At 43.7% G+C, this 26,932-nt stretch overlaps 1 protein-coding gene across 2 annotated transcripts in view; it reads left to right on the top strand.

The window, feature by feature from the left end:
- The first annotated feature begins 1,360 nt into the window (after positions 1-1,360).
- Positions 1,361-26,932, top strand: part of LMX1A (LIM homeobox transcription factor 1 alpha) — a 154,696-nt gene continuing 129,124 nt past the window's right edge. Inside the window, exons 1-3 of one of the 2 annotated variants that reach the window (XM_028849925.2) lie at positions 1,361-2,038; positions 2,811-2,908; positions 5,137-5,323. In XM_028849925.2, the coding sequence (XP_028705758.1) occupies positions 2,833-2,908; positions 5,137-5,323 (263 nt within the window). In that variant the 5' untranslated portion in view covers positions 1,361-2,038; positions 2,811-2,832. Of the gene's footprint in view, positions 2,039-2,697; positions 2,909-5,136; positions 5,324-26,932 lie in introns of those variants that run through there. The other variant, XM_077986433.1, reaches the window with a different exon arrangement.

Raw genomic sequence — 26,932 nt, 5'->3', positions numbered from 1 at the left:
AAAACAAATTTCATATATTCAAGACCTTTAGTGAAACCCAAACTCTGCCGAGTATTTAAATAAAAATATTCCTTATGGTTGTATCTGCCCTACTCCATGTTTTTCTTGCTTAACTTCTATTTCACATATTATCCTAATAATACTTGCAGTTTGTATTTTTTTTACACCCTGCTATACCTGGGGTGACAGAAAGGACAGAGGTTAGGTGTTAGGAGACATGCCACTAGCCATCTGGGCAACATCAGGGAAATCTCCCAGCCATGCTAAGCTCCAAATATTCATCTGAAACAATGGATAAAACTGTTCTGCCTACTTCACAGGTTTGCTGTAAAGATCAAGCAAAATCGTGTATGTGAAAATGCCTGAAAAGTGTAAAGCAGCATTCAAATATATCGCATTAGTCTCTTTGCCATTTCCCCTCCTTCGTCTGGAGTCATATTCAGTGTTTGGCTTGTGCCTGCTGGCAGAAAGCACTTAGAATGGCGAATGGGGTCGCTGCTCCTAAGCACATTAGAGCAAGTTGCTGCCAGCACTTTTTATTTAAAAATAAAGAAGTGCCTCTGTCTTTGGAGGAGGTAATAGAAAAACCCTGGCTATGTGGCATCTCCTCTGCTTGAGTTCACCATGTCAAACGGCCTGCCTCATCTCAGTTCAGTTCAGTTTAGGAACTGAAGGCGCCCCAGAGAATCCCACTGAATTGAACTGAACCTTCCCATGATATTCAGATGATGGGACTCAGATTCCATGAATTCCCTTACATTTCCCTCAACTGTAAGACTGGGACAACAATTGTCTCCGCTTCATGGGGGTTGTTGTAAAGATTAAATGAGGTGACTATGTAACAAAGCTGGCACAAAATAAATGATAAACGCTAGCCAGCATTGTGATTTATTTATTGACGTCCACCTGGGCCACACAACATGCTTACCTCCTGGGATATACCGACGGATAAGGCCTTATTCCTGCTCTGAAGGGAGCTAAAGGTCTGTTACTGTAAATTAAAGTTAGGAGGTGCAGATACTTCACATTTCCAGAGACTTTGTTCCCCTAACAATGTCCCTGTACCTGATTTCCTGTAGAGTGTCATTGCAGGTTCATCATCTTGGGGGGCAGATCCCACCTAGTGTCTCCCAAGAGCGTGATTCTTAGACCGTGGGTCCCATGGCCTCTGTATACCCCATCAATGAATACGGTTCGAGCTTAAAGGAAGTTGGGAACTGGCGAGAGCCCTCAGGTGATAAGGGGTTTGAGGAGCTCAGAGCTGCTGGGTCCGCAACCACCGGCGCTAAACAGCTTCTCAGCGCTTCCCGGGGCCCGGGTAAGGATTGCAGCGCTTTTATTGCAGCAGTTAGAGAGCGGCGGGGGAATCCTCGAGGCCGCACCGCGGTCCAGGAGGCACCGACATCTCCTTAAAGGCCCAGTTGGGGTGAGGGGCATTGGGGGGCGACCGGGCCAGAGAGCCCCGAGGTAACAGTTACACGTGGAGGGGAGGAAACTTTGCGTGTCCGAGAGCTCCCAGAGGCGGAGGGGCGCAGAGGGCCGCGGCCGTGTGGTGGCCGCACCGCTAGGCTGGGAAAGGGAGCACCACAGCCCCGCCACGGGACGCGCTGCCAGCCCCCCGCCCAGCGCACCCCACCCCCTCTCCTCCGACGCGCACGCAGCGCCGCGGCCCCTGTCAGAAGCTGCAGGATCCGCCCCGGCGAAGCAGGGCCGACTCGCACCCAGGACCCTGGGCCTCTGCCTTCCCTCCTAGCCTCGGAGAAGCAACCGGCCCTCTCCTCCTGCTGAGGAGCGACGCGGGCTGGTAGGACGTCCCGGGAAGGCCGGCAGCTCGCGACCACGTCCCGGCCCTGCCCGGGCGCGCCGAGGAGCAGAGCCAGGGGCCGGCATTCGCTCCGGCTCCCTCCCCGGCGCTCCGGAGCCGAGGGCGGCTCCTGCGGCTGCAGTCTCGGGGGCGACGCCTTCCCGGGCCGAAGCTTCCAGCAGCGCTCCGCAACTTCTCTCTGCTCCAGTCACTGGGAGAGAGCTCGCCTACTAGGTAAGTAAGGCTACCCGTGCCTAGGCTGTCGCTCGGGCGGGCGTGTTTCTGAAAGTTGATTTGAAATGCATCCAAGACTGAGCCGGGCCAGCCGGGGCTCCTCCCCGAGGCGACTCCTTTGCTTCTGCAGACATTCTCGGCACTGGCCGACTGGCGGGAGGACCTCCCTGCGCGTCCCGCACACCGGCTCCCGCGCGCCCTCCAGCAGAGTGTAGCGCCGGGAGTCCAGAAGCGGGCGGGACGCTCTCCGGGTCCCTTACTGTGCCCCTTCTCGACCCGGGGCAGGTGAGGGCCGCAACGCGGCGGCTGGCACGCGGGATTGCAAACCCCATCGTCCCGCGTGCCTGGACCCCGTCGCGCGAGGGAGGGAACCCACTCTTTATATACCCATCATACCCCAGTAGCTGAGTTCCTGCAGAGACGTCCCGAGGGCCCACCTTCGTATAGGTTGGGGCGGAGTCGGATTCGGGATGGAAAACCTGGGGCAAGGGATGGATGTGGGGGTGGGGGGGCAGGAGAAGGAGAAACGCAGTTGGGGGGCGGAGGCCTAAGTACATAACGTGTTGACTTCAAGTGAAATCAGATCAGTCAGAGCAGTTCGCAGTGACTGATCTCTCCTCCCACCCTACATTCTCTTGGCTGGACTCTCTCCTCCTGGCTGATTCTGGTCGCCCTGGACACTCCCTCCGTTCTTTCCCAGGAGTGCGGTGGCTGCGGGCGCCGAGTCCCAGCGGACACGGACGTCAGACGCATCGTTTCTTCTCCTCTACAGGTCCTCCTGGCCCGGCCCGAACATGCTGGACGGCCTAAAGATGGAGGAGAACTTCCAAAGCGCGATCGACACCTCAGCCTCCTTCTCCTCGCTGCTGGGTGAGTGTTCAGGCCGTGCGTCCTGGGCGCACTCTCTTTCCCGCCTGGCCCTGAGGTCTGGAGCCCCGCTCTTTGGGACCTGGTCCGCGATAGGGGAGCTAGCGCCCCTCTTCATGCACTAAACTGAGCCCCATCACTATGTGTCCGTCAGTCCTTGTGGGTCGTCCCCATCCAAATAAATCCAACAAGCCGCCCCAGGCCTCACGCACCGGGCACCGAATTCCCCAAAGCCGCGAGGGGTGGGCGAGCTTGTTCGCAGGCGTCTGAATGGCAAGTGATTAAAAACACCCAGGGCTGGATTTTTAATCTCGGAGCTGATCGACGTGTCATAAATGCCGCCCTCTTCTCACGGCCTAGAGGCAGTAGCATCCGAGACCCGAGGCCTGGAGCGCCCAAGTTCGAGGCGGCTTCTCTCCCCCACCAACTCCAGCCACAATTTCAGCCATAGGCACGGCCGAGAGAGACTTTTCCGGGCCGATAGGCAGCTCAGCGCGGGGATTAGACCGCGCGGCGGGGCCCTAGCCTCCGCGTTAATTAACTGGAGCTGGATGCCGGGTCCTGTGGGTCCCCCCTCACAACTCCTTTGCAGCTACAGAGTAGGAGCAGTGAGTCAAGGACCCCGGAAGAGTGTCCACACACGGGTCTTGCAGAGCTGAAGCCAGAGATTCTGGTTATGGCTTCCCCAACCACTCTGCCCTCGGAGCTTTTCAAGTTTGGGAAGCCCGAGTTTTATTTTATTTTATTGTATTTTTATCAGGAGAGATTTTTCGTTCTGTCCTTTAAACTTCTTGACTCTTTCACTCGGAACCTCTAGAGCGGCATGAATGTGGAGGATGAGACAGTTCTGCTGTCTGTTTTAAAACAGCAGCAGAGGAATCTCCTCACCTCCAACGCCCCAGATGAAACGAAATCACGTGCACTGAGCGCCCCTCTTTGAACCCCCCTTTCGGGAACTTTTGGACTTGCCCAGCCTCGGAAGAGAGCAGAGGCCAGAGCAGGCAGTACCCGGGCGGGTAGCGGGTGCGGATTTATGTATACAGCGGGCGTCGCTTTTTGCTCTGTGCCCTCCGTCCGGCCCACGTTGGCTCTCAACGCCCAGGTCTTGGCCCAGGACGCCGGGACCCTACCGAAAGAAAATAGAACTGTAAAATTGAGGTCTATCTCGCTGCTTCTCCTAACCTTCCGCGTCCGCTCCCCAAAGCGGCAGGTTCAGCTCCCGAGCCGGTGGCCTGGCCTCTCGAAAGGGGAGAGTGGACAGAGAGTGCAGCTGGGAAATGGGGAGTGCAGGAGTGTTGGTACTGGGGGGACAAGCGCAAGAGTGTTGTTACTGGGGGACAAGGCCTTCTTTCAATAGCTGTGAAAAGTGCCAATAAAGGTGGCCAAGCGTCGCCACCTGAACCACCTCTCCACCTCCCACAAACTAAAGGAACAAAACACAAAAAGTCCAAGGGGTAGCGAAGAGTGGATTCCCTGCCTCCGCTGAGTCGCTTTGAGGCCCGTTTCGCCCTCAAGCACTGCTGCCGAACGCGCCTGGCATCGGGAATCCCGGCCGGGACACTCTGCGGCTTGCTGCTTCCGCTAATTTTTTCCCTCCCTCTGTTTTGACGCTTCTTAGTTATGAAAAACTCATGTGCAATTTGCATGCCAGTCAAGACTCAGCGGTTTGGGGTTCATCGGTTTGAATAATATTAGGTTTGCTACGGAGTGAGACGATATTTTTCTGTACCCCCAGGACTTTTTAGGAAGAAAAGAGAAAATTTTATTTCCCCTCAAAAAATAGAACAGAACTCTGCGTTTTAACAAAGAAAAATCCAAATTGTTCTTATACATTCTCAGTTTTTAAAACAGTCAGAGACAGGCATAGTGATTTAATAATTAATTACGACGTAATAAACCTGAGAGCACAAATTTGTATGTAATTTAATCTTACAGGATGTGCACACGTTTGCGAGCATACCTGGGTATGTTTGTTAATTAAAGGCCAATTACTGATTTCTGTACCCTCCCCCGCTAGGAATTAAACCTTCTCACATAGTCTCCGTTTGTTAGAAACGCCACTTGATTTGATTTTTTCCAAGTCTCAGCTTGGTTGATTAGCAGAGACTCCCTGGGTTGGGGGGCGCTGGGGGAATCCGTGAGTGTGAAGGGATCAGAAGCGGGTCCCAGCCAGGTTTGGCATGGTCGACCTGCCCGGGCTGCTCACCCGCGAACGTCTGTTGCGGCTACAGGCAGAGCGGTGAGCCCCAAGTCTGTCTGCGAGGGCTGTCAGCGGGTCATCTTGGACAGGTTTCTGCTGCGGCTCAACGACAGCTTCTGGCATGAGCAGTGTGTGCAGTGCGCCTCCTGCAAAGAGCCCCTGGAGACCACCTGCTTCTACCGGGACAAGAAGCTCTACTGCAAGTATGACTACGAGAAGTAAGTAGCCGCGCCCCCGTAGCGCTCCCCACGCACTGGCATCAGTATGCGTCGAGGACTTTGTCCTCCTTTACCCTAGTCCTGTTCTGGAAGGCCCAAGAGGCACGCCCAGCGAGCAGAAATTCCCCTCAGCCCAGTCGTGTACATTGCCTCTCACGGGAAGGTGGTAGGGCAGAGATCCGCGCGGGTGCGCGCAACAGTGGCCCGAGTCCCGCAGAAGTGCGCGCGACGGCTCTCCTCCACGGTCTGCTCGCCTACTTTCTAGTCCTCCCAGGCCCCTCTCTCTGACTCGGCCATTCCCGGAGGCCACTCTTTGTTAGCCTTGGAATCCCTCAAGCTTGGTCTCCCCCAAGCTTGGTCTCCACTTTTTACCGGGGTGCCCTGCGGGTTGCCAGTGACCCCGTGTCTCCTTGCTGGTTCTCAAGCCATGTTACCCAGGTGTCCGCGCCGGCTTCGCGCCTGTGCCGTGCGGTGAGACTGTATTGACCCCGCAGCTTCTGTCCCCTGTGCCCTGTGCGCGTTTCCCGCTCGGGTTTGTTCGCTGGAGTCCGGATAGTTTGGGCTCGGAAATGGCGCTGCTGCCATTCGGAACTAGGCGCACAGCCCGTTCGCCCTTTCACTGTCGCCTTCCTGGTTTTCTCCAGAACCTTCTGATGCAGGGGCTTTTAGGACAGTAGTTGGGGCCTGAACTGAAGCCCTCTCCTTCAACCTGTGCCTCTACCCTAGTTCAGGTGTGGATATGCTCTTCTGCACGGAGCAGGTTCAGTTCCCTCCTGTCCACACGAACGTTCTGGTATGTTTAGAGGAGAACTGGGAGGCGGGCATTTAAGAAAGTGGATATTTCGAAACTAGATTTTTATAACACCAAAGCCTGGATGAGGCCAGAAAGTGGGAGGCAGAGAACTTCCTTATTCTCTCCGGGCGTGCCGGTAGGAGCTTAGGAGGTGTAAGGAGAGGGAACGGTTTTTCCTTGCGAAATGTTTAATTAATAAGGGTATTGGCTTTGCAGGGCTTTGGAGATGATTGAAGAAAAGTGGCTGATCCAGAGGTCTCTTTTTTGTGCATTAGGACTGGTGTAGGTTGACTGTGTGGACGCGCGCGTGCACGCGCAAAATTCTGCATTTGTCACTGGTGAATGAAAGGAACAGCATTACATGAAGATAATCAAAGGAAGGTTAGCGTGCGTGAAAAGCAGTTCTATCATGTTATTAAAAACACAATGAGAGGGGCTGAGCGGGAGAAGTCTCTGTATAACAAAAAGCACTGAGAGTAAATAGAAGTATTTCTTTTCCTGTTGTCTGGGGCTATGCAAGTTTAAAAACTTGACAAAGTGATTAGACCCTGTGACCACACAAAAAAATTGTTTCTGCCACTCCGCCTTTTTGCCCTAAAATGCTCGAATTTTACCCCCATGTGGAGAGAGTACTAGGCATTTTTTTTTGTCGTTTTGAAAAGATAATAGCTTGGTTTTTTTCAGAACTAAAAGAAATGTGTGCTCGATTTTGGATGAATTGGACAATATATAAAAAGTGAAAACTCCTTATGACAACCTATGAAGTGATCATTATGGATAACATTTTTGAAAGAAGATATGCCTGTCTCTATTCTTGGTTGTCTGTTTATTGACATGGTGTCTGAGTGAAAAGTGTAATTTTTAGATAGTTAAATAGATTTAGCCCACACAACTTCAAGTATCACCTTTGAATAAAGCTTCTGGCTGATTGCTCGCTTTTTTCTCTCTCGCTTTTCATCGAAAGGTTTTGGTATTGTGTAGACCCAATCTTTAACTTTCTGCTTATAGATTACTGAAATGTCCACATCCTTCAGGCACAACACTGGCAAATTCACAAGTATTGGGGCTTAGGAAAGGATTTGGATTGTGAATTTCTATTCTGTTTGTTAAAAAAAAAATCACGAATCAAAGAAGGCTTAAGGGTCAACACAGCTGTCTGGCCAGTCAAATCTTCTTTAAGGAAGTCAGGCTGTGTCAAGAGGAGAAGAAACAGTTGTTGTAAAGTACTTAACACAACAATGTCCCTTCCATTTCAGCCCTCCAGGTTTGGCGCGGTTTGGGCTTATTAGCCCAGGAGGGTCAGTTCTCTCCTCACAAAGCTATTTCTGCAAAGGGAAAATTGCAGGGATCAACTTGCCAGCTGTTAGCCAGAACCAAGAAGATTTTACAGAGGGATGTGAGCTACATTGTTCAGAGCGGTGCTGACATTTCAGTGAAGGATTTTAATTTTATTTTAAAAATATTTTTGGAACCATAGATTTCTAAAAATTGAGTTTTTTGTCCTCTTTAGCTCATGGCATCATAGCAGTAGTAGCCTGTGCTTAGCCCATCAATTGCTTGTTAGGTTAACTTATTCCTTTTTAAAAATTCCTTTTTTCTCTTCTCTATCCTCCGTTCCAATTCTATTCTTTTTCCAATAAAATAAGGTTTGAATATATTTGATAATCTTAATGGTCTTAGTCTGCATGGTGGTATCTGTAGGTGAAAAAGGAGAGGGATTTTTATTTGTTTGTTCTGTAAAAAAATTAGGCTCAGGACAAACTTCTGTATTCAGTAAGCTTTTATGGAGCTTCTATATGCAACACGCTAGGCTAGATGAGGAGAGAACAATGAGAAAAAGTCTCAGAGCCTGCCTTCAGGAGGCTTATAGCTCAACACTTTTTCCATCTGTGTTGTCCTTGCCATCAAGTATTTATCAAAGCCTTCTTCCATTTAGAGTGTAGGACTAGATATTGCACAGAAGCTATCGGGAATAGCCAGATATTTATCCTCCAGAGGGAACACAACTCAGTTTTAGGCAATAGTCCTGAAGCAATTACAAAGAGCATTTTTCCTCTTTAAAAAATACAATTGTAAAAATAGCTTTGCTTTTTTTTTTTTTTTTTTTTTTTTTTTTGGTGGATCTTTGAAAAATTTGAGGCCAAACAAAGTAAATGGGAAGAAAATGAGGTGAAAGTTAAGTGGTAAGACAATGTTGATGGTAAGTTAGGGAGCACTTAATAAAAAATGAATATGCAGGCAGCGCCTTGGTTTCCAAATTTCATGAAATTCAAATGCTGTTTCTACACATTTAAATGAGAGAATATATAGTGAATGCACAGTTTTCAGTGTCAATCATAGGCATAATGTTAACAAAGCATGTTTATCACATTTATCTTAGCCATCTGTATGTGAATTTCTTGCTGTTGGGCAGTTTTGCATTTGAATTCTTAGCTGTCTATGGTGTTAGGCAACCAGTTAAAAAGTTAAAATTTCATTCTCTCAACTAGTTGTTACACCTTCACAATGTCAAACACCAAGTTTTTCTAATTAAAAAAGTAGTATTGACAGTGATGTCTTCACACACAACTATTCATCGGAAGACTTCAGGATGTTTTATTAAGTATTTTTCTCATATACTGTGATGCCATTAGGAATAATTTATCTTCTGATTACTCCCAGAAAATAAGCATTTAAGGCGAGAGTGTGGAACACTGATTTACTAATGTATAGAAATTAAGAACTGAAGGCTATCTTTGTTATGACATGTCAACATGGAAAAATAGCTAGTTTGGTGGGATGACATTTATACAATTGATGAATCTGTACCATGTCATATGAAACATGAAGATAACATAGGTGTAGATGTTTTGAAAGTGGATTCAACTGTCTTCAACGTTCCTGAAACTTAGCAGACAACCAAAATATTTTCCAGCCTAGGGGACTTCTATTTATATAACTGTTGTTCCCTATTTAACTGAGTCCTCTATGATCTGGTTAGTTTGGAGTTTTCCCTGAATTTGTTCCAAACAAATACTGCAGTTGGACTTCAGTCTGAGACAGAAGAGACTGCTGAATAACGGGAATGTGGTAATACAATAGATAATTAAGCCCTTTGGAAGGGATCCCACAGTTAAATCAAGTTTTTATTGTTTCTTTCATGTGCCTGGCTCTGTGGGTCAGGCGGGGCCCTCTGCCCTCACATATGAAGTTTATCATGATCCCTTGGATTGCTCTGGACATCCTAGGAGCAGAGTGGGATAGTATTGCTGTCATCAGGGCTGTTCTCACAACATCATAACTCCCCGCATGTCAGCAAATCACAGGCCTTGGGAAACCTTTCCTCAAAGAGCCAGTGGATGTTTTCTTCCCTTTCTTTTGGAGCAGACCAATTTTCCAAAGAAAGGGACTGAAAAAGGGGAAAGTGGCTGTCACACTTAGAGCTTTCTCTGCATCTTTCTTTGGACCCGCTGATTGGCAGCTCCGTGGTGAAAAAGACTTAGGTAATGATATCTATTAGCATCAGTAATGAACTAATTCTGCATTTTATCAAGGTAGTCGAGGAAGTGTGTGTGTGTGAGGAGGAGTTAGTTTAGTTTTATTACTGTGACATTACTTGGAGATCAAAATTGGGCATGCAGTTACTCATGAAAGGGGCCGGCAGATGGAATGACAGAGGCAATTGTTACATTTTTGCTTTACTTTATCTTTTGTTGGCCCCACTCCTGGCACAATAAAATTTCAGGAATATAAAAATCAAACACAGCTAGGCAATAAACTGATGTCTGTGTTAAATTGTAGGGGGCTTAGCTCCGCGTAAGCACCATCCATGGGCTGTGGTTGTGTTTGTGCAGGCACTTAATCTCTCTCTCTTTTTCTCCCTTTTTAATTTTAGAGGGTGATTGGAAACATTCCTTGTTCAGAGGTGTTTTCTCTTTTTATATGTATTGGTCCCTGGGAAAGACTTTCTTGGAATCTAAGACTTAAAATTTTGCAATAAAATTAGATAGCAGGAGTAGATATTAATAGTATTCTGGGAATTAAAATACTAGATATGAACATTCCTTTTTACAGTAGGCTTATGGGATTCTTTTGATCCTTACATAAATGGAACACATTTTTAAAAGTTATTTATTCAGTCTAGTTTTACATATTACACGTACCTGGCTAGGAAATAGCTTTTGATATTCAGATTTTAGTGCCAGTAACTTTCCTGATCATTCATTGTTCTCTTGCTTTTTCATTTTTCGTATTTATAACATTTGTACTAATCAAAAGACCACTAATTTCAGGGAAGCCTCTTCATTATTGCTTTTTAATTCTGGGAAGGTTTTTGGAGATAGTGGGCAGGAGCTGTTTCTCTAATGAGAACAATTCCAATTATTTCATTATCAGCTATTTTTTCTTTTATAGTCAAAGTAATTATTTAGGTCATAGTGTTTAGAGGGGAGAAAGTAGACAAAGGTTTAAAGTACTCATGATATGATCAGAAATTTACTAAAGCATCTTAGAATAAATGCATTTTACAAAATGTCATTGTTGGATTTTATGAAGTTCAAAATAACCAATACTGAATGTTACGATCTTGGTTATTAAGTACAGATATACAACACTGGAAAATGAATTATGAGGAAAAAAGCACAATCACATCCACAAGAGAAAGATTTAAAAATAATTTCTGCTCTAACTCTGAAACCTTAGCTCTACGTCAGTGTTTTTCAATTTTCTTTTTTTCTTTTTTATAAACATTTTTCTGACATGAATTTGTAAATGCTCTTTCGTATCTTCAGAGAGAAGTTCCCATATGAGCCACTTGGAGGGTGAGCTAGAGGGTTGGGGGCTGGATGGGGTGAGCTGTGTCTCTCCTACCCTCTGCAGAGAAGCAGAAAGGCTCCTATGTGGGAGGGCTCAGCCCTGTGTCCAGCATGGCTGAGGCTTCCTCTTAGGAATATTCTATATGCTTTTCTTCAAGAAGTCTCTTAGGAACATTAGACAGTCGCTGCCTTTTCAGATTTGGTTTGAGGAAGTTGGTAATTTTAAGAGCAAAGTGTAGAAAAGGTTCTGGAGCAAATATCACAGAGGACAAAGAAAAGATGCCTTTTTCCCCTTTGGGCCCCCTTAGAAGGGCCTGTTTTCTGAAAGAGAGGGAGGCTCTGGTTTGCTACCCCATAGGATCAACATTTTCTCCTTAGTCTCCTTTGACTAGCATGACAGGAGGTGTTTTAGTCATTTTATCATAACTGAAATTAGTTACGTTATCATCGACCAATGTCGACTGCAGCTTTGTGTCTCCTTGTCATATCTTAAATAAAATCTGTCCAACCGTCTTGCTAAAATGAAGCGAACACCCCCCAAATGTCAAATTGTTATTTTAGTAAAGCACAATTATCTGTCTATATTTTTAACCAAGATGAAATTAATAAAATTGCTATGGCCCTGGTGTTAATTAACGGGAGGATTAGAGCTGTATCGGCTAAAAAGGAGGTGTAAACACTGTAATCTTGCTACATGTTTGTTTTCACACTACTGAAAATAAATAAAATGAGACTTAGGATAGGGATTAAGTTTCTTTTGGCATTAGACAGCAGATGCAACTGGAATGCAGTAGAAACCCTGAAGTATTAGTGAAGACATGGTGTAAGGAAGAAAACTGTAGCCCTACATCGGTTTCCTACCCTGTGGGTATACTTAGTCCCGTCACAAATAGCCCCATCTGGGTAGTTAAAAAAGGATTTTGAAAGCCTACCCCTGTGCTGTTCTTTACAGTGGTGAACCAAGGCAACCAAGTCATCTGTAGAGCTTGTCGCCTTGCTGCCATGCACAGATTAGCTAGAATTTAATGAAACGATTGCCAGATTCCCCATTATTGCACCATAATGTCATAACAACTAAAAATACAAAGTGGACTGTGCTTTTCCTAGTCCTCTAACTGAAGTCACATGAAAGAGTTTGATGTCTTCCAGCCTTTCAAGATTCCAGTTTGGGAATCCTATTTTTGGATAACAGCAAATATGTCTGGCCTTTCTGACTCTCTGGGCCTCCAGTGTATCCTTGCACCAATAGATCGATCTGTGTTTTATTATTATCGTTGTATAACAGAGTAATAGATAGAGCTATCTATCTCTGAGAGCTATCTGGCCACTATGGATTGGACTGCCTTATCCTACAGGTCCGATTGAACTCCATCTGTATTAAAAATATCTTAAGTGTCCACCGTTGCTGGGAATGGACCACATGCTGTATCTGGACTTCACATCTGCCTCTGTCCCCTTCTCCCTCCCTTATACCCTATAGAATTCTATTAACTTGACTCTTGCAACCACCCATCAGATGTTGCTTAAACTCCATTTCGTCAGCTGCCTCAGTTTTTGCCCAAACCATTTTTGTGGACTGTTAGTGTTCTTTTGATTTTCTAGTTAGTCATTTATTTATTTAGTAGAGAGAGAGTCTTGCTACGTTGCTCAGGCTGGTCTCAAACTATTGGCCTCAAAGCGATCCTCCCACCTTAGCCTCCCAGAGTGCTGGGATTATAGGCATGAGCTACTGTACCTGGTCTAATTAGCCTTTTAGATACACAAAATAACAGTCACATGGCCACTCAGTTGGGTGAGGCTCAGGCAAATAGATGGTGAGTGGCATAACTCTCAAGTATGCATGACCTCATGACCATTACTCTTTGGGTAACCATTTAGGGGCCTCTAAAAACCTTTCTGACCGTGCCTGGTACCTTAGTGGATGCTGGATTATGTCTTGCTACTACAGGTGGGTGTGTTTTGGTGGGTGAGAGAGGTGCCAAGTGCCTGCGTCTGATGCTGTCACCAATAAACCAGGAGAGTCATTTGGCCAGAAGCCTGGCATTTGGTAGGACGTAAATATGTCACTCATTCTCAACTCTTGGCTACTTCTTTGAACATCACACTTCTCCAGCTGGAAAGAAGCATCCTTCATCTCTTGAGCACGAGGTTCTACTGCTGCGATGAGAGGAGCTCTTTGGAGCAGCTTCCTCTCTAATTCCATCCCGCCCCTTCAGTTGCACAGCAGCCACGCCTTGACTCACAATTCTGTTGCCTCCTCCCTATCAAGCCTCAGGAATCTTTAAAAGGACTTTTCGAAACAAAACAAAACACCCCCTCCTGAACTCCAGATTAGCCTCTTAAGCTCATTAAAGTTCCTTTAAATACCAAAATGTTGGGCTCCTGGGGACTATCCCCCCAAACCATATTTTCATTCTTAACATTGTTGTCATTCATTGTGCAACAGATTAAGGCCAGCTCCCTCTGGGCCCAGAAATAGGCCCCCTGTCTCTGCAGGAGGGTCCGAATATGTCTTTGTTTGAGCACCCGACAGCCTGAGCCTGAGTGGGAGCTGATGCCAGCTTGGCCTGGGGCCCCCAGCTCCAGGGCGGGGAGAGATCGATGTCTCTCCTGAGCATGGGGCCCTGAAAAGGGAATGGGCAGTTGAGAGGAGAAAGTGTGAGTTTTTGCAGTTTTGCAGTTTCACAAGCTTGGCAGTCATTGGGTCCTATCCCAGTCACTGGAGAGAATCAGGAATGGGCAAGTGCTCTGATGGCCTGGATTTAAAGAGCTGTCCTTGTCCTAAAGAATCAGGGTGGCTTTAGGAGCCTTTGAGAAACACTAGAGCCTGGTTTCTGTGCATCCCCCAGGCATTCCTGGTCCATCACAGTCCACAGGTGGATTTTTATGGACATGCCTGCCTTTTGCCTAATATTTCTTCCCTTATTTCAGCCTCCTTTCCAAAGAGCTTCCTTAATAACATCCCGCCTCCTCTCTGTCATTGCAGGCTTCCTTCTCTAAAGCTGGCTCTTGGGGAGAGCTTTCTGGTTTTGACAGTGGAACAAATCCTTTTAAACATAACCATCTAGAGTTTCCTCCCCTGCTATTGGCTACCCCCTCACTCTTTCTCCTCTTGCTCCTCCTCACATTGTGGCAGGAATTCCTGCTGTGCATGTGTTCTCCGGTAATGACAGCCACCATCTTCACAGGGATGCAGGCATAGCTCTTCAGGGATGAAAACCAGTTGGCAGTGCCATGAGATAGACTCTGGAAATCCAGAAGGGAAGAACATCCCGGGAGACCCCTCTCTTCCTCTTTTCGGCTGGAGTTTTGATTGCACACCTCTTTCCCCTGGAGCTCTGTGCACCTTGAATTTCTGGATTCACTTATTTTTCTAAGCCTCATTTTCAGAATCTCAGCTTGGCTGTGCCTTCTTGCTTGTCTCATGCTCTGAACCCATCTTGTGACCTTTTATGTTTCATATTGCTTTGTGTGCCGACTAGAGTTGGCTCTTAGTTAGCTGTCAAATTGGGAGAATGTTATGAAATAATTCACATTGGGATGGACAAGATAATGTTCTATTCTTCTGAAGATACTTTTTAACTGGAAGGGTGTTCAGTCAAAGGAATGACTATGTTAGGGTAGAATTTTAGGCTCTAGACTGGAACCACTAGTGGAAGACATAATTTTGTGCAAATAACGCTTTGTAGGAGGCGTCCCTGTTTATCTATATGAATGGCTGGTCAGTATTATGCACCCACTTTTTTCTTCTGGGTTTTATTTTCTTTATGCTTTGTCTTTGGTTGGGATCTTCCATTTTAAAAAACCCGTATTCATAGATGGAAGGGGATAGACAGGTGGGCATGAGTGGTTTGGGCACGGCATATCTCTCTCCATTACTGAAAAAATAATTTGAAACACATGTCCTACTGTCAACAGGTGTCCAAGCAATGGTTTTCTCATCTATACAACAGAATGTAAGAATAATGACCTCATAAGGTTATTAAGAAAATTAAAGAAGGTAATGAACCTGAAAGGCCTTTTGGTAAAGTATATAGTACTCTACAGGATTGGGTGTTATTATTATTATTTATACATGAGTAAAAGCTTATACATAGTTTTAGAAGCTGTGTATGATAAGCCAAAACAGTGTAGTTGTTAAGAGCATAGACTTAGGAGCCAGAGCATCTGGGATCAAATCTTTGTCCTGCTGTTCCTTAGCTGTGTTACCACGGGCAAGGGTCTTACTTGCTCTGTGCCCATTTCTTCTCTCTAAAACAGGGATAATAACAGTACCAACCTCAAAGGTTCACTTTTGTTTAATATTTGAAATGCATGCCGATCAATGCTTGGCTCACAGAAAATGCTGTAAAATGATTCGTTGAAAAAATGTATCCTTCTCAGTTTTTAAAGAACCTTCACATATATTATCTCTATTGATCCTCACAACAGTTTTAAAAGTTAGGTAAGGAGAAGTTTTCGGTTTTCTCCTCTTATACTTTATAGCTGAGGAAATAAAGGCTCAGGGAAGTTAACAACTTGCCCAAGGTCATGCTGTTGCAGAAGAGGAAACTGGGATGCTGTCCCCAGCCTAACTCCTTTTCCAATGGCCTTTCCACTAAATCACACCATCTGCTGCTTGAATTCTGGTGTTCACACCCCAGTGAGATCACAATTCTCAGTTTGTCCTGTTGAACCAGCTCTTGGAAAACAAGTCCCCACCTGCTAGATACTTGAGCTTTCAGGCAGCCTCCCGATGGTCAGCTGTTTATAGTATTCTGTGGTTTTAAAGGAAGTTTTTAGGATTTGAGGATTGCCTCTATGTGTGTATGAGAAATCAGCTCATGTACGATCATTGCTCTTGTTTGTCAAACTCCTTCACACACAAAGCTGCCCTTGCCCATCCTTTCCTATCCCACATCATCCACATTGATCTCTATTGCCCCTGTAGCATATAGCATAGCTGTTCTTCCCCCCAGCCCCCAGAAGAAGGACAAAAAGGCAGGCGGAATCCATTTTCTTTCTCTCCAGCTCCCAGGGTTTGCTATTGGTGACTTTTGTCCCGGGAGCTTGTCTGCACATTTGGCAGCAGAACTGTTGAATATCATATCCGGAGCTTCCAGCATAACTTCCATCGGGACCAGCCGGCAGCTGTCCATCCATTCCTTGCATAACCCCTTTCCAAGTTTTCTTCTGAACTGTGTTGTATTTTCAAACAAACCTCAGCCTTAGCTAGAAAAGATCCCACTGTGCCCCCAGTGGAGGCTGATTTCCAGAACTGTTGACATCCCTCTTGTTTGTTACTTGGCCTGGCTGTATCAAAAAGTGATAATGGAATCCCAGTTTTTAAGGAGTATTCTTGTATTGTATTATTTCTCTCACCATTGCTGAAATTTTATTCTCTTACAACTAGTTCTAGTCCATTTTGGAGAGGTGAAATATGTGTCTGAATTTAATATGTGTAAACTGATATTTAATGAAACTGGAGATTTCAGGTAACATATGAGCAACTGGAATGTACTTTACCTAGTTGCATGTGGAATTTTCTAATTTAGAGTTAGACACTTATAAACAGTTGGTTCATTAATTAAATCACTCATTCATTCATTTAATCATCAAACATCCGTACTAAATTCCTGTATGTGTCCAGTATGTAAAAATGAATAAAACAAATCACTGATATACTAAAGGTCTAGCAGGGACTATTTAGACATGTAAATTAAGCAGGTGCTTGAAAAAAAGAGTAACATTATTTTAAGAAAGGCTGGCCACAGGGATAGAGAACCAGCTTATCTAAATTCCTTGGTTCTGTATTACCATGTGCTGTTCATCATCTTCAAGGCACTTACTACAAATTGAAATGTATATATATATATACACACACATATATTTGGTTTATTGTCTGTCTGTGTCACTAGACCATAAGCTCTATGAATGAAGACACTTCTTGTTTTTGTTTTGTTTTATAACCCCTGCATCTTCATAATCTTACACAGTATTCAGCGAATACATGTTAGTTGAATAGATAAATTAATGACATGACTTGCTCAGGGTTGTTTAAAAAGCTTCATGGAAAAGGTGACATGTTAACTGGCTCTTGGAGGATGAGTGGGAATGTAGGAAAAGGGGAGAGGATGGTAGAATCCAAGTGGAAGAAGAAACATGTGCAAATGGATGAAGTCCTGAAAAGGAAGTGTGCTAGTCACTGTGGTCACTGGTCGTGGACATGGTGGTGCCACAACATCAAGTGCATTTAGAGTATGGCTGGTTGTGGACTGCAAAATCATGCCAAGTGGCTAGGAGTGTTGTGTAACATGCAAAGAACGTTCGTTTCATACTGTGGTTAGTAGGCAGCCAGCAGGGATTTCTAAGCATGAAATATTGTGGCCATATTTATTTTCTGGAAAGGTAATTCTGGTGGCAAACAGGGGCACTGGTAGGAGCCTGGGTAGAGACTGGCAGAGACCACTTGGATAGCTGTTGCTATAGTCTAGACAAGAGATAATAAGGATATGAATTAAGGTGAGACATTGGGAATGAAGAGGACAAACATGACCTGGAAAATATTCCTGACATAGGATAATTTGAACATCATGACTTTTGACTGAGGAAAGGGATAATAAAGAGAGATTTGAAGATGATCCAGAAGGGACAAGGTGGACTGTCCTGTCAGTACCTGACAGAGGGAATTTAAGAAGTGAGCAGGAGACAGGCAGAAGCGGACAATGAGAATAACTGTGAACATGCTATGCTAAGTTACTGGCGGGACAGTCAGGTGCTGATGTCCAGGAGGCAACTATGAAAGAAGATCTGGAAACTAGTCAGGGCACAAGACTTTGGGATACATTGTCATATAAATATGAGAAGAGGAGAATGCCCAAGGGTGTACTACGTGGAAAGAGAGCCAAGGTTCACTCTGTGGGGAACACCAGAATTCAAAGAGCTGTGGGAGATTCTGTAATGAGATGACACAGAGGCAGGGGAGAACATCGGAGTGAGTGGAGTTCTGGAAGGCAGGGCAGTAGTAGGGAATTTCAAGAAGTAGGGCTTCCTGTTTGCCCTTATTAAGAGTAGTTTTGGCCGGGTACAGTGGCTCGTGCCTGTAATCCCAGCACTTTGGGAGGCTGAGGTCGGTGGATCACTTGAGTCCAGGAGTTTGAGACCAGCTTGGGCAAAACATTAGCCAGGTGTGGTGGCACGTGTCTGTGGTCCCACTTGCTTGGGAGGCTGAGGCGAGAGGATGGCTAGAGTTCAGGAGTTCCAGGCTGTAGTGAACCATCACCACTGCACTCCAGCCTGGGCAACAGAGCAAAATCCTGTCCCAAAAAACCAAACAAATTAGGTTTGCTAGAGGCATAGAGGGTACAGGACAGCATTTTATACCATATAAAAGCTATACAGCAAAAAGAAGTTGAAGAAATAGGGGGAGTGATGTGGCCATTCTTTCAAGAAGACGGGTAGTGAAAAAAAGATGGGGGGAAAAGATAGCACTTGGGATAGAGATAGAATAAAGGGAAGATGCTTAGGATGAGGTAGTTTTGAGCCTGCTTGATGGCTAAGGTGAATTTAGCCAGGGAAGGAAGGAAGTTGAAGATCCAGGAGGGAGAGTGGGCATCCATCTGATAGAGGAGAAACCTGGGGAAGGGTCAGGGACACATCTGGGGCACAGGTTCTGCCCCTGCTCTGCTCCTTCCCAACCACCACTCCTTCCCTTTGTTCTTTTGTGCATTTCCCTGTGGATTGGTTGGAACTGATCACTGCAGTACAGGGGCTGGCAGTGGTGGGTCTGCTTTCCATCACTCCTCAAGGCCACTCAGTAGGTGAGAGCTTCTCACAGAGCTGCTTTGGCAATGCGTTCCTGGGTCATGGGCCTGGGAATGGCAGTAGAGCGAGGCTCCCACCTATTTCCTTCTTCTTCAGATACCATTCATCTCAGTGGAAAGCTCACCTGCCTGACCTCTTTTTGTGTTTGCTCCTGATCCATGCAGAGCTCTATTGCGTGTTGTCCGAAGTACACCACCACATGGCCAATTCCCCAAGACAGGTCTACAAGCCTCCCCAGGCCAGGAACCAGTCAGCTGTGCCTATGTGCGTGCCTGTCAGTTCAAGAGCTTTTGCTTTCTGTGATGCTTAGGAGGACTCTCAAAACAAGAGAGTTCAGGGTGTGGGTACCATCTTCCTTGCTTACCAGACTGTAGTGACGCAGCCTGTACCCAGCTATTGCTGTTCTGTAGCGTTATCCACTTGGTTGGTTAATACGTTTACTTCCCCAGACTGGAGAGTAGGGTGACTAGTGGATAACAGTGGGTTTTCAGAATCTTTGAGCTTTTTAATTCTGTCTTTGTCTCTGCTTTGGCTGGCTGGGCCTGGGCAAATCATTTAACCTCTTTGAGATGATCCCATTTATTGCAGTGCCTTTACCTTGAGCTCTCTGAGGTGTGGAACATGCTCACAAACTTCCTGATGTGTGCAATGGTGGAGAATTAATTGTTTTGACAGGGAGAGGGAGAACAGTGTGTGGTCAGGTGGGAATACTTCCCTAGGTCTAGGGCTGTCATATCCATATAACCATAGAGAAGAAACAGTGACAAGGTCATAAGGGGCCAGACCTCTGAGCTTAGAAGGGAATTAAACTGAACTTGGTGCTACCAAGGAAGCCAAGTATTTTCCAATGGCTCTGCTTCTGTGGCCAGCAAATTCAGTGGAAAATATATTAGTGACGGGTTATTTGATATCATAGACATCCAACTAATTCATGGAATGGATTTTTCTACTTGTCAACTGGTTGTTAGACCTTAGTTTGGACTGAGCTCAATAGAGCTAGAAGGGAGACTTGGGTAGAGAACTGTAATACAAATTGCAATACTTAATGCTATATTATTTTTCAATTTCCCTGTTGACAGTTAAAGAGCAAGGGCCAAATGAAATGCACTCTTTTAAATGGCAACATGGACACAGTGGGATTGTTGGAAAGCCATTAGTAGGCAAACCTAGTTAATATCAGCTCAGGTAAATGCTCTCCATCACTGGCCCCTTTCCCCCAACTCAATTATTAAAGGATTAAAGGACTTTCCCAATGAACTCCCTTAAAAATTTAATGATGTGCAGTATTGCAGAGGTCAAACTGTTACAATGAAGCGATTTCAGCTTTGCCCTGACGTTGCTGGCTAATCAGAGAGAGAGAAGGTTCTGAAGCTCACATTACCTGCAATGTGGTAAGGCCCACCATCAGTAAAGTCACATGCTGTGGAATCCAGGGAGCTCATATTCCTGACTTTTACCAGATTGTGCTAATTTCTGGGGACAAAATGGAGGGAGAATACGTCTTTCTGGTAGCCTTCCAATTAGTGTGGCATCTGTCCAGATAGTACTTATTCTCTCTTAGAATTGAATAGTGTTTTTAAGAGATGCTAATGGAAAAAGATGTGTCCCAGACCTTGGTTTGATGTTAAATTGTGCATAAGGGGTGAATCAGTTCTCAATGGCTGCTGGCAACCTTCTTAAACATGGAACATGTACTTTGAGTTGCCGTTTTTGGGGTATTAACACACACACACACACAGAGAGAAACACACACACACACACACACAGACACACTCTGTCCACTAGCACAAGTGAGGATATGCCTATGTGGGGTTAGTGGGCAAGTTCAAAGCTGTAGCTTGTGGCCAACTGAAACTGAGTTAACTCCTCTTGGTGTCTTTGGGGACCCAATCCATATCCTTAGACTCAGGAGCACCAAGAGGTAAATAATGGAGCTAACCAGCCACAAGCAAGCTATTTTAAAATCCAAGGACATCAGTACACAGTGAGTGCTCTGGAAATGCAGCTCTGCAGTCGGGAATGCAGTCAGGGGTGAAGATGGCACTTCTGGATTAGTGGCATCTGTCTTACTAAGTCTCAATGGCAACAGACAATGCACCTCATGACAGCCTTATTAGTGAGTCACTTAGCATGGAGAAGTCCCAGATTTCAAGGATCATTCCTAATTTTAAAGCCCGTTTTGGTATAGGATCTACTATTTGTTTCTTTGTTTTCTAAAACCCGTTCCTATTTGGTTGTTTTAGAGTTGGAGTTCAGATTATTATCATTTTTCATGCATAGCTGCTTTTCAATCTTCCCTTCAAAAGGTGAATCCATTGTGACTCAGTTTCTTTTCTCTATGCTCTGAAATTATCATTTAATTAAAGATATTGTTAGTTTAGAGTAAGATTTAGAATTGTGGCCTTAACCCTCAGTTTCAACTTGAAAGATAAATTTTAATTCATTCATTTATTTTGTCTACCAATACTTGTTGAGCAACTACTATGTATGAGGCATTGTTACAGTTACTTGGGTTACAGCAGTGATTATATTCTAGATGGAAAGAAAGAAAATAAGCAAAATATCTTTCTCCAGATATCCACAAATTTGACTCCTCCCTCATGTGTGTACTAAATGTTCATATTCTCCTACTCTGACCACCTATTTAATATTTCAGCCCACTCCTACTCTCCCCATCTTCCCATAATTTCTGCATAGTTTCTCTTTTCCCAGACCATTAATTATCTTCCAGAATATGCTGTAGTTTATTTCTTTAGTATTTAAATATATTGTTTGTTCTCCCCATCAGATTGTAATCTCCATGAATGCAAGGACTATCGTTTTGTTCACAAGTCTGATGCCTGGAATAGGATAGGCATTAGGTCGTTAAGGAAGGGTTGGAGTAATTGAATGTGAGAGTGAATGAAAGTGAAGACAGAAGGATGATTCCAAGATATTCCCCCTGAGCTGGGTGTATGGTGATGACCTGTACTGAGATGGCAACGGTGTAGGTAGAGGGCTTGCAGTAGAGGTAAATAATTAGCAAATTTGTTAAAGAGGCTTATGGAGTAGGGGTAGAGCAAGGCTTTTCTTGGATGTGGACAAGATAGTACTCTGCTTCTTAGCACCATTACTTTATTCTTTAAAAACATCTTCAGAGGCCAAAAAGAAAGGGGAAGTGTAAAGGAGGCAAGCAAGTGAAAAATCCAGTGATGTTGATATTTGCGGGCTCTCATTGTGTCTGTTTGTGTCTTGTTTCTGGGGAACAGGGCCCCTAGATTTGAGTAGATCTTGAAAGTGTCCTGTGATCCCGAAATGATTAAAGGTTAGTGATCTGGAAGGAAGGAAAAGTATTAAGTATTAGGCACATTCTAACAAGGAAATAACATTGTGAGAAAGAAGGACAGGACCTTCAACCCCAAGCCCCACCCACCCCTGACAACAGGGACATGGGTTCAAATCCCAGCTCTGTTAACACCTGGGGAATCTCTTTCCTTATTTCTAAAAGGCAGGCACTAGCTCTTTACATACGTTTTAGGGATTAAATATATGTATGCTGTAAAGCATTTAGTAAAGATTCTTGATAAATGGGAGTTAATTATACTAATAATTTACTTGGTAATGTTTAGCAATACCAACCAATTGCAGAGTAGGCTCACGTGGGCAATTTTATTCTCATACCAGTGGCTTGTTTCTTTCATTACCTTTAAACCTCAGCATTACTTTTTCTAAGAATTCTCAGTGGATATACCTGATATTATAAAAGGATGTAAAAGCTGACAGATTGCCTCATAAAGTAAAAACATACATCAGATTCAAGAAAAAAAAATCAAGAACAAGAAATACTTGGTTTAAGATCAGGAGCTTCAAATAGAAGATAAAATATACTTACCCTTGTTGGTTTATACAAACTGACTGATGAACTTAAACTGTAGTCATCCAGTATTTATTTGATACATTAATCCCAAGCTGAAAAATAATTAGCAAATTTGTTAAGGAGGCTTATGTTTACCTTTCTTTGCTAATTGTGATCATTTGTTGGTAATCGAATGTAGAACTGTGTTCCACTGACTTGATTATAGCTGTCAGGAGGGAAATAATGCACTTGAATTTCACAAATATGTGTGAACTTTATGTGTCTCATACTGTATTTAAGAGAGGCCCACTCTCTCTCAGAAGGTATGCATAATGACAAGATTTATTGAGTTATTGATCATCCTTTATAAATGAGACCACAAAATTCTCCCTAATTAATCCATTTGTTAATATTAATTTAGTGAATGGAAATACACTCAAATTATCAAATGTGTCTATAACAATTATTAATTTATGCATACATTATGTATTTTTGCTTTTATAAGAGTTCGAAGTCTTCAAATTTTTATTTTTTAAGGAGATCATGTACAGTTTTCTCTCAACCCTTTCAAGATTCCCTTTGAAGATACCATGCAAAACTGTGGGCAGTGAATATTGAAAGTTTAAAAGAGAGGAAGGTCATATTTTAAGTACATAATACAAGTTATCCCTAATTTGTAATCCTATATTCTGTCTTTCCATTTCAGAACCCAAACTAATTTACATAGAAATACTTTCTTCCAAATTTGAACCTATAGTAAACCTCTTAACAAAGGGGTGGTGTTTCAGTAATATAATTCAAGGTAAAAATAATTCAGGACTTGTGGGCAGAATTACTCCATCAGGGAATACTCTAGGACAGAATTTCCTCCCTGGCCACCCTTGAAAGGTGACTCTAGACCTCCTGAGACTGACTGACTGAGGTGGGCTACAGCTCCCAGGCACAGTGGCCGGAGACTGGGCATTCCTGGAGGGCTTCTGCCCTTCTCTCAGGAGATCAAGAGAGTGGTCTTGGGCCCTTGAAAGAGATCTCTTCCCTTAGCTTGTTGCACTAATGCCTCTTCAGTTATAGACTTGCTGGGTGTAAAGAAGAGCGAGGTTCCTCTCAATTCCTTTCATGGTCAGGACAACATCAGCATAAAAAGAATTTAATTTAAGCAACATGGCACAGTATTTAGCTTCCTCATAATTAGTCATGTGATTATGTATGCTTACTTTGGAAATAATGTCAGGGTATGTGAGAGTCAGACCTGGTTTGAAACTTGTCATTTATTAGTTGTGTGACCTTGGATGGGTATTTGATATCTCTATGCCTCAGTTTCTTTCCATTTAAAGTTAGTTACCAACTTCAAAAGAATGTTTTGAGTTTTAAATGAGATGATGAATGTAAATAATTTAAAACTTACTGTTACTAAGTTGATGATGAGTTAAAACTTAACTCATCATTATCATCATCATCATTATGGAATTGGAGACAGCTGTGATTGTATTGCTAGAATATTCTGTGTCTACTCATTTTTCCTTGTGCCTTTTCAACTGAATTGCAAGCTGGTTAGTTGATTGCTATCCAGGAATCCATTCATTGCTTTGTTCATGTTGTCTGTGGGTCAGTTGGCAGTCTCATGTAAATGATTCATACTATCTCAATCTTGGATTTAGTGGTGCAGCCGTTTTGTGTGTCTTGAACCAGCTCTGTCTATGTGAGTCCATTTATCAGTCATTAGGCTACCCTTCACCTATGTCTTTGCCAGTCACTGCGTTTAATTTTCCTTAGCTTGAATTTATTCACTTCTATAAGGGAGATACTAATCAATTTATGTCACAAGTGGTTGTCATATGAGACATTCTATGCAAAGGTGCTTCAAATCTGTAGAAAGCCATACAGCTGTGAGTTCTTATTAATATTTAAGAGTCATAGACAATCCCTACAAGGGATATTAGAAAACACCTAATGTAACTGCTTCTTTTTAGAACAAGGAGCCCAAGATCCAGGGAGGTCATCATTATTATTGAGCCTGGTGTTTTCATTGTGTATGTGTGTGTGTTTGTGTGTATGCTTGTGTGTGTGTATAAATGATGTTCTTGGGCTTCAAGAACTATAAAGTGTTTTGGAGAGTGAAGGTGTATAAAAACAACACATGTAGAGAACAAGCGATTTTTATCATTTAGAGAAAAACTGTGCAGAAGAGACAGTGAATGCAATGGGAAATTTTTAAAAATTTTAAATTTGTATTTAAAAGGGGGAGATTGATGCTGTTCAAAACTTGGAGTATCACCATGAGAAAAGTGGCCTTGAGTGAATCCTTGAAGGATAAAAAGCAAATGCTGAGAAGAAAAGGGGGCCTGGCACGGTGGCTTACGCTCGTAATCTCAGCATTTTGGGAGGCTGAGGCGGGTGGATCACCTGAGGTCGGGAGATGGAGACCATCCTGGCTAACGCGGTGAAACCCCGTCTCTACTAAAAATACAAAAAATTAGCCAGGCGTGGTGGCTCATGCCTGTAATCCCAGCTAGTCGGGAGGCCGAGGCAGGAGAATCACTTGAACCCAAGAGGCAGAGGTTGCGGTGAGCCGAGATTGTGCCATTGCTGGGCAACAAGAGCGAAACTCTGTCTCAAAACAAATCAAAACAAAACAAAAAGAAGGAAGGCAGTCCAGGCAAAGAGGTAAGAATAAAGGCCTAGTGAGTCTAGGAAAACAGACACTGTGTCATGTAATTATCACCATAATCTCATTGGAGATAAGGAAATTGAGGCTCCAAGAGGCTAAGTGATGGTTCCAATGCTGCATGGTTTCTAAAAGAGGCATAGGTGGGAGTGAGGCTCAGGTTTTCTAGTGGCAAGTCCGGTGCTCTTTGCACTGTGTCACAGCTGCTTTGTGTGTAAGACAAAGCCCTGGAGATGCTGTCTGTTCAGTCACCACGCTATAGGGAAAGGTTATGCCAACTCTTTCCATGAAAATTTAAATGCAAATAGCTCTGAGGCAGTTCTGTTGCTAAGAAGATAGGCTTAAGTCACTGTCTAAGAATAAGTGTAGTGATTTTTCTAGATACAATTACCGCAAAACTCCATCTTATTCCTTGATAGAATGAATGTTGAGAAACAAAATAAGCAACGGTGGATGTGTTTGCTTGATACATTTTCTTTTCACAATTTCTTCTAGGTTTGGGTGCACATTAATTTGACCATTAATTATTGTAATTGTATTCTGAGCATAAAAATATTTAACATTATATACCTATGTGTGTGTGTGTATATATATATATATCTATGCATATACTCATATACAGGTGGAATCATTGGACTTTAGAAATGGAAAGTACTTCATATATTATATATAGTGTAATAGTTAAAAATAGGAAACAGATTGCCTTATTCCTAATCTTTGTTTTTTTAAAGTATATTTTCTGTAGACAGTAGATAGCTGAGTCTTGTTTTTTTTTTTAATCCATTCTGACATTTTATCTCTTTCTTTTAATTCAAGTTGTTCATTCATTAACATTTAATGTAATTATTGATACAGTCAGAGCCAGGTCTACCATTTTACTAGTTACTTTCTATTTATGCACTCTGTTGCTTGTTCTGTGTTCCTTTCATGTCTTCTTTTCGTTTATGGAATTTTTAAAGAATTTTATTTTAATTTACTTATTGTTTTTAACCTATATCTCTTCACATTATTGTTAATTTTTTAGTGGTTGTTCCCAGGATTACAATATACCTCCTTAAAAATTCACAGTATACTTAGAGTTAATATTGCACATAACATGTAAGAGCCTTGAAACTATATACATCCATTTACTCTCTTCCTCTATTCCTCTTGCTATAGTTGTCAGTCTTTTCCCCCTGTGTTCTTTATTTACTTATTTATCTTTATTTTATTTTATTTTTTTGAGACCAAGTCTCACTCTGTTGCCCAGGCTGGAGTGCAATGGCATAGTTTTGGCTCACTGCAACTTCCACCTCCTGGGTTCAAGCTATTCTCATGCCTCAGCCTCCTGAGTATCTAGGATTACAGGCACCTGCCACCATGCCTGGCTAATTTTTGTATTTTTAGTAGACACAGGGTTTTGCCGTGTTGCCCAGGGTGATCTCGAACTCCTGGGCTCAAGGGATTCACCCACCTTGGCCTCCCAAAGTACCGGGATTACAGGTGTGAGGCACCGGGCCTGGCCCCACCTTGTGTTCTTTAGATTAGATAACTTCTATTTGTCTGTCTTTAAGTTCATAAACTTTTTTGTCATTTCCAATCTGCTGTTAAGCTATTCTGGTGAATTTTTTACTTCAGATATTGTACTTTTTAGTTCTAGAATTCCACAGCCTAGTAGCCACTAGCAACATCTGCTCATTTAAATTTAAATGAATTAAAAAGATTTCTTTAGTTACATGCC

Source organism: Macaca mulatta, chromosome 1 (assembly GCF_049350105.2).
Source record: "Macaca mulatta isolate MMU2019108-1 chromosome 1, T2T-MMU8v2.0, whole genome shotgun sequence".
In the NCBI taxonomy this organism is placed as follows: domain Eukaryota; kingdom Metazoa; phylum Chordata; class Mammalia; order Primates; family Cercopithecidae; genus Macaca; species Macaca mulatta.
The sequence above is the reverse complement of the archived record's forward strand: the minus strand, read 5'-3'. Positions and strand labels throughout refer to the sequence as shown.